Below are 12,781 nucleotides of genomic sequence, written 5' to 3' on the forward strand. Positions count from 1 at the left end.
GGGTGAAATTGCTTATGAGACTTCGAAAATTTTAACAAAAGTCTTCACATGTCATTCACATAGATAATGTTTAATTAAAGTAGTTTGTATTTTATATTGAAATACATAAAATTAAATCACAAACGCTTAAGTACATAAAATTATTTCATAGCATAAGGAAATAAAATTGAAATTATTCATCGAATCGAGATTTGTGGAGAGATTAAATCTCAACCCCTACTTATGTCGGGGATAAACATTGGGTGGAGAAATATTGTATTTTATTATGTAGATATGTCTTAATATTGCTTCTTTACGTACACCAGTAGCAAGGTCCCTCCTACGCGTGTCAAGTTGTTATGTTCTTGTCATAGACTCATAGTGTGCAGGAGCGTGTTGGAATCAACTCTCTGGAAAAGAAATAACACCATGTATATATCTCAATAAAACCAAATAAAATCTTTAAACTAACTCGTTACGAGTAGAAGAAAAAAAATTGCTCAGAGAATCCGAGATCCACCAATCACACGAGCTAGCATGTATTGAATGGCATCCAAGATCCACCAATCACATGAGCTAGCATGTATTGAATGGCATCCCCAATTGACAAAACTACTCTTACACAATGTGAAAAAACCTATATTTGACGGTCCAAAATTGTCGAATTTCATAAAATTTAATAAACCAAGACGTCAATTTTTTCATTGTCACCTTTTTTTTTTTTTTTTTTACAAGGGACCGAAACCGTCAAATTAATGGAGGATGGGAGAAATTTGATAACTCTAAGTCATTGAATTGGGGAATAACAAAATTTTCAACAGTCATGAACTATCAAAATTCGGTTTCTAAAATAAAATTTGTAGGCTTTGGCCCCTCAAATTTTCTTGTAAAATTCTTAAGTTTTCATATAGAATTTATAGTTACTAAACTACCCTTGGAGAGTTTATGAGTAAAAATTATGTGAGCAAAAAATCATTCAGCTCTCTATTTATGTCAAATATAGAATTATGGTCCACCTCTATGTTGATCCATCTGATCTAAGCCTTTGATTGAGAATCTTGACTCCCATATACCTGCATCACCAATTTCAAACAATGGTCCCACTACCAATCAACACAAATATCATAAACAAATAACAACTTTTGATGGTGATGATATATGTTACCTTCCAAGCATCATAACGGTGGCTTGAGGATTTGTACCAGGGGAGGAATTAAAAGTGGATCCATCAATAACCCGAAGTGCATCCACACCAAGAACCTTATAGTCATGATCCACAACCCGACCCACTTGACAACCTCCATGATAATGCCATATAGTCATCACAGTGTCCTTGCAAAACTGTTCTAATGAGATCGAATCGTTGTCGTGCTTGGGTATGAAGTTCAATGGGATTTTCAAGGTCATATTGAGGAGTGCTTGCCATGAGAGGTTAGGATATCGAAACTTTGCAAATGCCTTTGATTCAATCACCTTCTCGATCGTCCTAAGCCCATCGACACATCTTTGTAAGTCCTCGGGTTCTTTAAAGTAGTTGAAAGTGATTTTCGGGTTATCATTTGGGTTCCGTGTCCGGAGCTCCAGATGACCCGTTGAGAGAGGACCGATGACCTTCTCAAGCAGAAATCCCCCTCTAATAGCTCTACTGTCAAGACTGCTCATTGCTTCTACAGCTTGGCCCATCTACACAACAGACCCAAAGTTACATATTTAGTTTCTAGAATAATTTACCAAAACGGTAGAGTTTTTGAAATTATTTACCAAAACGGTACACTATTCAAAATATTTTCGAAAATGGTAATTTTACCGTTTTCGGAATTACTTTTTTTACCAAAACGGTAAAAACAGTAAAATATATTTTTTTATACCGAAAATACCCTTTTTTTGTTTTACATATGTATTTATAATTTTAACCTTAAAAAAATGAAAATCCAACTTAAAAGATTCACTCTCTTTTGGTAATCCAACAATCATATGTATTTACAATTTTTTTTTTACCAAAATCAATTTTATTTTTGTAATTTAAGTCAAAAAATAAAAAAGGGTATTTTCGATAAAAAAAAATACATTTTACTGTTTTTACCCGTTTTGGTAAAAAAAATCAATTCCGAAAACGGTAAAATTACCGTTTTCGAAAATATTTTGAATAGTGTACCGTTTTGGTAAATAAACGAAAAGTTGTGCATGTTTTGGTAAATCTGCCTTCTATTTATGTGTATATGTACAAAAGCTCCCTCCAAAACCCACTGGATCGAGTTGATTTGTAAACATTTGTGTTGACTCAATGGAATGTATGATAATAAATAATTAAGGTTTTTGAGGATGACTTTTAACTTTCCGACAATTAAAAATACTTTTTGAAGTTAAAAACATGTTTGTTGGGAACTCAACTATTAGATTCTTGGAAAAGTAAGAAATCAACCAGAACTTAATTTTGGTTACTCTTCATCGCGGACTAAAAAAAACCCATATATTTGTTTTGTTCAATAATTATTACAAACGTCTCACATATTCTAAAAGCACTTCTAGACCCCAACAAGCATTCTCTCATCCCATCTCTAATTTGCCCACTTGTAGACCCCAAAGCTTCTAAAAACGCTTTTTGACCCCAAAAGGCAACATCACAAATACTATGCCAATCAAATGATGTAGCAATCATAGTTCTCTAGAAGTGATTAGGAGAGAAATGATTCCATAGAAACCCTTGCATTGAAATTAAGAAGAATTGATATAAGTATAGGGCTTAATATTATCAATATAAATATGATTTTCATAAACGGGTTAAAGAAAAATACCAAAAAAAAATAAAATAAAAAAATAAATCTTTTGGACGAGGTATATCGTCGTCTTGAAATGAACTAATACATTGTAACAAAAGTAGCTATTAATCAAGTCAATTATAGCAATTAATACTCTAAAACCCAAACCAATAATTGGATAAAAAATTTGTAAAATTAGTAGGACCTGCATGGTCAGACCCTGGTTCAATTTGTTTGGATTGACTTACATCTATTAAAAAGCAAGAAATGTGTATACAATTCCCTAAGTTATTTCATTTATATTTATGAAAAGATGATATTCACACAAAAAATTGAGGTTCACTATATCTAACAAATTGAGTTTGAATTAAAATAAAATCAATTTAAAAAAAAAAAAAAAAAACTTGATGTGCACTGTGTTAGCTTGTGTGGGCATATAATTCATGAGACCAAAGAGATATTAAATAAGAACCTGAGGTGAGAACATCTCAAAGTTTCTTTGAGGGCTTTGTGGTACTGTAACGAAAAAGTTGGCACCACTTGCAGCTTCAATGTAGCTTCCAAATTTGGTTATTCCAACTACTTGTACGAGTGAGATCTCAACATCAGTAGGGGAAGGTACAAGTACGATATTCATGGGGTTATCTGACATCCCTTGGCCAACCATGGGCTGGTCCACTACCACCTTAATGCCGTGGGACAGAAGGTGTTCGGCTGGCCCCACGCCGCTCAACATCAACATCTGAGGGCTTCCAAGGGAACCCGCGGATAGGATGATCTCACTCTTCGAACACTTGTTTAAATAGGCTCTGTGCTTGACACCAGATGCATCATTGAAGATCACACCAATGGCTTTTGGCCTTAGCTTTCCTATATAATGAATGATGATTCAGGAGTTAAGTAAACATAGTAGCTATTTTGGTGATGATTAATTTATATAGCCACACCAACTTTTGTTAATAACACATGGATTTATGAATTTATTTAAGTAACGGTAATTTGATGTCAAAGGATCTACGATTTATTCCTCAATCACTTCAACTCTCACTTTCAAAACTAGTTTCTTAATTTAGAATTTGACAATGTTTTCTCTAGGGTTGCAATTTGGCTGAGCTAACACGAACTCAACCTGATCGATGGGTGAGCTTAGCTTGAGTTATATGAAAAATGAGTTGAGCCTAGGCTAAGACATCTCAACCCAACTCAACTTGACCTGACATTATATATTTACATATAAATATTTTTATTTATTTATTTAAAAAAAAATTAGTTTTCACTTCCTAAATATATTTGTAAAACTAAAGAAAAAAAAAATTATTGATTTTTCTTTCTATATTTAAATCTATTATTATATATGTTTAAGTATAGTATTGTACAGATTTTTTAAGATGAAGAGTTGTTTTTACATAAATTTTAAAGAGAGAAAAATGAGCTAAACTTTTCTAAAATTGCCTAACTTGAAAATGAAATTAGGCTTGTTCAACTTGCCCAACTCGCCCAACTGCCCAAAATTACTTAATTTGGGCTAATCCAAGCTCAACTAAATTTTAAAAGCTTAGGCCCTGTTTTTTACAATTTCAAGAGCTTTTTTTTTTTTTTAACTTTTAAATCAAAAAAATCAGATAAATGATGTTCGTTTGGATTTTTTTTTTGCTCCAATGGATTTTCATTGAAGTCCAAAAGTAACTCCTAAAAAAAGTCCTCCAATAGAGACTTCTTCAAATGACTTTTGTGGGAAGTTAAAAACGTAAAACGGTTCAAATGTAGTTAACAAAATACCCTTAATCCTTAATCAAATTTCTAATAAAACTTAACTTTAAAAAATGAAATGAGATTACTAAAATATCCTTCATCTTTACTTAAATACCATTTATCTTTAATCAAATTTTCAATCAAACTTAACCTTAAAAAATAAAAGGGAATTATCAAAATACCCTTTATCTTTACCAAAATACATTTTATCTTCCAAAATACCTTTCATTTTTATCAATTATCAAAATACCCTTCATCTTCCAAAATACTTTACATTTTTATCAAAATACCATTCATCTTTAATCAAATTTTCAACCAAACTTCACCTTAAAAAATAAAATGAAAATACTAAAATACCCTTCATCTTTACCAATTACCAAAATACCTTTCATTTTTAATCAAATTTTCAAACAAACTTAACCTTAAAAATAAAATGGAATTACAAAAATACCCTTCATCTTTAATCAAATTTTCAACCAAACTTAACCTTAACAACTAAAAAGGAATTACCAAAATACCCTTTATTTTTAATCAAATTTTCAATCAAACATAACCTTACAAATAAAATGGAATTATCAAAATACCCTTCATCTTTACTACCAAGATCAAAAGCAATTCATCATCATTACTTTATTATCAAAACACCCTTCATCTTTATGTGAATGTTGGATTGTGTATTATGCAAGTATTTTCTTTATTATATGTTCATTTTTAAGAGGAAATGCTATCAAAATTTTGATAGAATTATAAAATTTATAAATTTATTAAATTGAAAATAATTACTTTTATAATTTTTTAATGTAATTTATTATATATATATATATATATATATATATATATATATATATAGTGTAATTATATTTTATTAAGATATTCTACTTATTTTTTGTATATTCTAGTGCATTATTAACATTAAAGGTATTCTGGTCATTTTACCAGATTTCAACAATAAAAAACTGTCAAACGAACATCAATTTCTGACTTATGTGCTTCTATAACGAACAAGTTTATGCTGGATGTGATTTTTCAGATTCTGGGCTTCTGCTTCTTTCAGAAGCCAGTTTATGGAGTTGGAACTGGCTTCTGTAAAGAACAAACCATTAGTCTCTAGTGGAACTTGGGTGAACAAGCACCAACCCGATGCTCGATCGTGTCGAGCTCGAGTTGAGGGATCTACGACTTGGGTTGACCCTCTAACCCGCTCAAGTTGTAGCCCTAGTTTTCTCACCCTAGAAGAAATCCCAAAAAGGAAATGAGGAGTGCCATCATTAAAAAATTGGTTATCCGCACCCCAAAAGAGGAAATTAGAAATATCATCTAAAAAAGTAAAATAGTTAACTATACCTCAAACATTACATTTAATTTAATTTAATTGTTGGGTGCCACATAAAAAGAAGTTGGTGTGGTAATATAAGCATTTTCAGTGAAAATGGTACATGTGTGTAGTAATCTCGTAGTAAAGTCTATTGCCCCTACTAGGGCTGTAAGTAGATCAGGCACAGATTGGATTGGGTCGATCTCGGACCAATCTGATTAGGATTGGATCAGACCTAGAACCGGTCCAATAAGCATTGGATTGGACTTTTTTGTCAAATCGGCTTTTGTTGATCTCAACATTAGGAACCAAACCCGATCCAATAACTATCAGATCAGTTCTAGCTTGGATCAAAACCAATTTGATAAATAAATTTAAACAAACTTCGTATATTACATAACATATATAATATAATTTACATATGGTTCTCACATTTTATTAGATTGACTCATCTGACCCAAATTCTCAATCCATATCTGAAGTTATCGGATCAGATTTCTGATCCAATAGAATCCATTGATAATCCTAGTTCTAACATAGTGATCATCATCTTAAAAAACTAGTCTATTTTGACATTACTAATCATTTAAAAAGTTGACCGTCCAAAATTTTAAATTTCAAGTCTTTTCATGATATAAGAAATGTTAGAAGAAGTGATTTTTGTGAAAATTGTCTAGTTATGAATCAAGAGAGTCTTACCTTTGGTTCGAAACAAAATCTTATTTACGGGGGCATGGAGAAGAACGGTAAGTCCTTTGGGATTTGCATACTCGAGCAAATCAGCTGCGGAGTGTCTATGCCCATCTCGATCGAAAATAGTCCCACCAATCTTAGTACCATATATGTGATCAAATGTATACCCATTGTAAGGCAGTACACCAACTTCTACTAATCCATCTCGGACGGCTGATTGCCATTGCAGCATTGGAGGCTCGAACACAACGATCTTCTCCACCCATCCGTAAGATTGATTAACAAGGTTCCCGTCCCAACCCAAATCCTTCACATACTTTGTGCTCGCTCGAGTGTAGAACCCAGCATTCAAGCAACTCCCACCACCCAATACCCTTGCTCGAGCGTTAATGACACCGTCCTCAGAGATGAAACGTTGTGAGGGCGATGTGGGAGAGAGGTCCGAGAGGGCAACACCAAATGCGGATAAATTGGTTATGTTTTGGTTTCCATAAGGAGAGCCTCCTCTTTCAATTAACAAGACACTATAATTTTGAGAGAGGGTTGTGGCCAAAGGACAACCTGCAGTTCCTCCTCCGATGACAATGTAGTCGTAGTAAGATACAGTGGGAGCCGATGTCCCCTGTTTAATGAAGGTGTAATTTGGAGCTATAGAAAAAAAATGGCACATATGATATACGAAGAAAATTAGTTTATTTAGTAATAAATAATTTTATTTTATTTATCGTTCTTTAATCTTGCTTAATTGAATGCCAAATTCGAATATGTTCAAATTGTTAATTATGGGTCGGAATCTCCCTAATCATTCTTCTACTCGGATACTTTATCTCACAAAAAATGACATGGTTCAACCATCTAAGGGTTGGTGAGATGGTCAAAATCATGCCTCAGGAAGCGGAGGTCTTGAGTTCGAAACCCCCCTTAGGACCTCTAAGAGACCCGAGTATTAGTTTGGTGGTCTAAGAGACCCAAAGGGGACTACATGTGTCCTAAGGATTAGTTTTGTGTTCTTAGAGGCCCAGATAACTTGGAAACATTGTCCCGAATACCAACCATGTAACCATAAGATTTAATAGTCGATGATGGTCCTCAAGGTAAGTACCAATGGGTTAGGTATGAAATCTCAACTCTTGGATTTTTCATTTACGTGGTTGTTAAGATAATGTGTTTTTTGAGTCATTTTTTCTCAAATAACTGGGTCACGATCTGGGAAAATAATAGTTGCAGAATTTTGTGTGTGAAAATAATTAACAAATGCCCTTGATGTTTAGGAAAATTACATCATCATTTAGGATCTCCAGTTGGATGGTTATTGAGATGCCTGTCATCGAATCTCGAAGAGCATTCAATGGAGTGGACAATCCACCAAAAATCAGTTTGATTGGTTAATTAATTACCATTAGATCAGCATACTAAAAAATTACTCAAATCAAGTGGTTAGAAACTATCTAAGAAAAATACTAAAATCTAAAAATAACAAAGAACCAATCAAAGCATAATTTTTTGATTCGTGCTAGAATGACCTCAACGAGAGATACATGGGGGACACCTTGACATGGTGGCATACGCAGGTCCATAGATGCATTTATGGGCATGCACGCACCAGCACGTCAAGATGTCCCCGTGTGTTCCCCCCACTGAGGTAACTCCAGTATCAATCTAATTTTTTTATTATACTCCTGATAAAAATTTAAAAGAAAAAAATATGTGCCGCCTGGCATTTTACATAAAATTTGGCATTTAAAACTAAATTTCCTCAGCATTGGAGACCCAAGATTCAAAAGAAAGAATTTTCTATTTTTTTTTTTAATTGCCAAACAATGAAAAACAGAGCGGATGGCATGGAAGATCAATCAAGTAAACTAACCCAAAAAAATGAAAAATAAAAGATAAAATGAGAAGAAGAAGAAGAAAGATAGATAGATTGATACCTTGTTCTGAGTAACAGAAACCATGGAAGAAGAAAATTCCAACAAAAGCTACACCAACCAATCTCCACCACCCTAAACCCATTTTCAAATTTTCTACAAAAAAAATTCTAAGATCTTTGATTTCTTTTTTTTTTTTTCTTTTACAATCAAATCAACCTAACCTCCTTTAAATACACATGAATCCCAACTCTCGTAGCCAAAAAAAAAACTGTCACAATGGTGCAAAGAACTCCTTTTTCAATTTTTCGGCGACACAAACTTCAAAACATATAATTTAACAATATCAAGACACACCCATTTATAGATTTCAACCCACTTCTCAAATTTTATTTTTTTAGTTTTTTTTTGGAAAATTTAAAGGAGTGCAACTGATGCTAATTAGCTCATCAGTGACACTATTGATATATTTATAACATCTAAGAAAAAAGTATGTTTGGATATATTTAGTTTTTTACCAATATCTGACCAAACAAATTGAAGAAAAACTTGTCATTTAATTAATAACTTTGCACCTAATATCTGTTTTCTATCCTTAATTGAGTGAGGGTTCATTATCATGTTATGTGCTTTTTGGTTTGATTGTTACTCGAAGAAAGTTGGGGTTTAATGAAATACAACTACTCTTGTGTGAAGTAGTTCAACACACGTGCTGCTTCTAGGGTAAAGATTCTTAACAAGCATGTGTACACGATATTGCACATTTTATTACCTGTAAAAGAGAATTTTAGGATGAGTCGTGATAATTTGATGTTCTTTTTTGTACGCTCCCTTCACAGAACTGTAGATCATTTGCTTCGGGATACGCAAGCATAGAGATTTATGGTTCTGTGAACTGTTAGGTTAGAGAACGTACAAAAAAGAGCGTCAGTTTATCACGATTCTTTTAAGATTTTGGTATTCTATGCTCGATCTTGTATTTATATTTGAAAAATATAATGTTGAGAGAGGGAGCTTAATTATTTTCCTTTTACAACTTATATCTAGGGCCAAACCTTTGCTTGGCCATTATATTGTCTTGAACTACATCATTTGGTATTAGAGCAAATTATGATCTCAGTATCTCTTCGATCATCTATGAACATTAAATCTTCGTATATTTCAATGAATTCAGCTTGGCCTAAGTGAATTTATTGGCACCCCTTCTGAAAAGTAAATTTTCGAAGAGGTGGTTCGACTAGTTTTTTACCCGAAAATCCACACCTCCATTTGCATTGTAGAAATTTGAGCAGCCATGCGCGGAAAAATCATTTAAGGACAAATGCATGAAACATCTTATTGAAAGGTTTTATTTCCCAAAATAGATATATATGAGTAGGGATCCGGAATGGTGACCGCTGACCATATGAATATTTGGTCAATCCCATAGTGAATCTACACACTAAGATCAGTTTGATTGGTGATGCACATCTATTGATAATAGCATTGTCTTAAAAATGATTTCTAATTGTTGGATTTAAACTCTTTTTCAAGAGTTTAGATCTAGTGGATATAAATTATCAAACATGATGATTTTTGCTACATAGGTTCACTAAGGGATGGACCACATATCCATACAGTCAATGAGTCCTCAAAATGCCACGTGGCATAAAATGGGGTGCCACCTGACCTTGATTAGGAACAGGACACCGTTCTAGATCACGACCAAAACGGTGTTCCGTTCCTATAATAATATTAGGTGTCTATGTGGTCATGGCCTGTTGGAGTTCAAACAAATACTCTATAGCTACCAATTATGTCATACTCACCATTAATTGTAATTAATACGTCAAAACCACATAGACTTGATGGTGTCGAAAGTTTAGGCTCAACCACCTTGACCGGTACAGAGTGGTGTTTTTTGCTTTGGTATCGTTTTCGGGTCCACATGTACTTTCACTATGGTACCCTACTTTTTGAACTCCCATCAAATTAAAATTTTCATAAAGAAACCATTATTATTCAAAAATATAAGTTAGTCAAGAATAGTTAGTAATTTAATTAGGGGTGGCAATGGCTAGGCCATGTCATGTTGAGGTAAGGAAATTATGAAAATTTACCAAACCAAAAATTGATCCATTTAATAATCGTGTCAAAAACTTAAATCCAAACCCAACACATTTATTAAATGGGTAACCTGGCCCAACCCAACACATTTATTAAAGTCACACAACCATAAAACAATATCTACCAACATAAATTAAGTTTCATTACCCATGTGAGTAGTCATTTTGGAAAGCAAACACTATTGGCCTCCAAATTTCATTGAAAAACTCAGATTAAAATATATAAATATAAATAATAAAAGATAGCATGGTAAGGAAAGTGTTTTCTTTTCTTTCCCAAATTAAAAACTTAACCATTAATCATTTGAAAAATATCTTAATGTTCCCTCTATATTTTATAAAATTTGAAAAAAAATGTATAATAACTTTTTTTAATGAAATTCTAGAAAAAAAATGGATAATTTAGAAAATCATTAAATAATTGTTAATATTTGAGATATCTCTTTTGTTTCATGATTTAAAATGACATGTTAAAAGTAGAATAACTAAATGTGCCAAAACAGGTCAAAAGGGTTGAAATCCTTAACCCAAACTTGACCCATTTAATAATCGTGTTAGACAGGTTAATATTGTTATAACCCAAATCCAATTAAGCTTGCCCCAGACCCAAAATCGAGTAACATCAACTTACCAGGTTTTTTAGTCAAATTCTCAAATCATTCCCCAATCTATCCCTTCTATCATGGTACTTATGTTTTAATATTGTAATTAACCTTAGGATCTGCATAATCATCTAATGGATGTTACTTAAGAATAGAAAATGAAATTTTTAATGGACCTCAGTCCAATCTCACTGCAACAATTTTTAAGCATTACTTTGTAATTTTATTTGATTGAAGATATTATTTATGATAGTTAAACTTGGAGATGGAAATCATGTTGCCAACTTTAATAATTATGATAGATAGGATGTAGACGCATCGACAACAATGGCAATAATGATGAGGAAATCCTATTTAAGAACTATCAAATCAAATTTGAAAGCTCTTTTATAAACAAAGACCTTAATTTTGTTGCTTCTTAAAGTTTTGTACCAACAAGTCTCTTAATTACGTGTTAATGAATTCGTCGTTTCCATTTAATAGAGATTTAAGAGATAGTTAAACTAAAAAAGAGATAAATAACTAAGCTACTTTTAACATTTTTTTATCTTTTATTTCTATTGTTTTTTCCCGTTTTCAATGTTGTTTCCAAAGTTTTCCCTTGTCGATGTAAACTCATACTCCGACTTTGTGACTATGGACTAGTAAGTGGCATTTGCAAAGGCACATGTATTAAAAAAAATTATGATTTATGTAGGATCAATTATTAAAAAAAAAAATTGAATGAATAATTTAAATTTATGTTATATTTTATCACTAGAGGATGTCCGTCCCTATTTGTCTGTGCTATAGTAGGCACAAACATCCTCTTTGGGGTGAGGGGGTAAAAGAGTAAAAAATAATGTAGTTGGCGGAGTATGTTTGTCTTTTATGTTAAGGAAGTAAAAGAGAAAAAAATAATTGACTTGGAGAGGTATTATTAAAAATGAGGGAAAAGAATAAAGACAATAAAGTTGAAGGGTAATCTTGGAAAATGGTGCAGGTGCCAGCTAGCTTGGTTGGTAAAGTCTTTGGCTGATGATACCAGAGACCTGAGTTCAAATCCTACCAGACTATATAATAAAACACAACCCCCCAAAGTATATTGTATAGTTGTAAGTATCCTATTATAATTTATCAAATTAATTAAGATGATTTTGAAGATAACTTAATAAAATGATATTTCTATAATTTGTGAAAATTTACTTGGTTAAAGTGATCGGGAGATTGTAAAGGTTTTTTTTTGTAATTTAAACTATTAACTAAGGGATTTTATAAGATAGCATAATAAAAGGATTGTGGAATTATAAGAGATTTTTTTGTTGTTGTAACATGACTAACGTGTTTGTGTAGTTTAGAAAACTATTGTAATTATAACAATTGTGAGATTGTAATTCTTGATTTTTACGCAAATGACCTTGATAATAAAAAGAAAAGCAAATGTGGGGCATTTTAGGTCTTCCAAATTTTGGTGTCAAAGCACTTGGCCTTCTCTCATTATAATAAATAGTTAAAAAAAAAAAAAAAAAAAGGAACATCTAATTAATTAATACAACAAAAGCACTTGTGGTAACAAAAGTTTAGGCTCAACCACCTTTTCCCAAATTAATGATGCCAAACTTAATGGCATTAAAACTTTAGGCTAAGTACAAAAAGTTTAGGTTTAGGCACCTTACTTTTGTTACCCTTCTTAGTCGCATTGGTAACACTTTTCCCTAGTGGACCACAC

General features: G+C 32.4%; 1 protein-coding gene across 2 annotated transcripts; it reads right to left on the reverse strand.

The window, feature by feature from the left end:
* Positions 1-69: 69 nt before the first annotated feature.
* Positions 70-8,795, reverse strand: LOC147393596 (protein HOTHEAD-like). 2 transcript variants are annotated; one of them, XM_086455693.1, is made up of 6 exons: positions 8,430-8,794; positions 6,505-7,146; positions 3,211-3,608; positions 1,145-1,662; positions 996-1,052; positions 70-389 (listed from the first exon to the last, which is right to left on the reverse strand). In XM_086455693.1, exons 1-5 carry the CDS (start codon positions 8,509-8,511, stop codon positions 998-1,000), a joined length of 1,695 nt encoding a protein of 564 aa, XP_086311819.1. In that variant the 5' UTR covers positions 8,512-8,794; the 3' UTR covers positions 70-389; positions 996-997. The 2 variants fall into 2 exon arrangements, with proteins under 2 accessions (XP_086311819.1, XP_086311820.1); XM_086455694.1 differs by lacking the exons at positions 70-389; positions 996-1,052 and having other exon boundaries at positions 1,141-1,662; positions 8,430-8,795.
* Positions 8,796-12,781: the final 3,986 nt, after the last annotated feature.

This window comes from Akebia trifoliata, chromosome 10 (assembly GCF_017979445.1).
Source record: "Akebia trifoliata isolate Shusen 1 chromosome 10, ASM1797944v1, whole genome shotgun sequence".
NCBI lineage: Eukaryota > Viridiplantae > Streptophyta > Magnoliopsida > Ranunculales > Lardizabalaceae > Akebia > Akebia trifoliata.

Excerpts from the sequence above, each read along its gene's own strand:
- LOC147393596 (XM_086455693.1), bottom strand. The coding sequence starts at position 8,511 with ATGGGTTTAGGGTGGTGGAGATTGGTTGGTGTAGCTTTTGTTGGAATT. Across the intron at positions 7,147-8,429 it reads TTTCTGTTACTCAGAACAAG|CTCCAAATTACACCTTCATT; the intron begins GTATCAATCTAT and ends TTTTTTCTATAG. Across the intron at positions 1,053-1,144 it reads ACCGTTATGATGCTTGGAAG|GTATATGGGAGTCAAGATTC; the intron begins GTAACATATATC and ends TTGGTGATGCAG.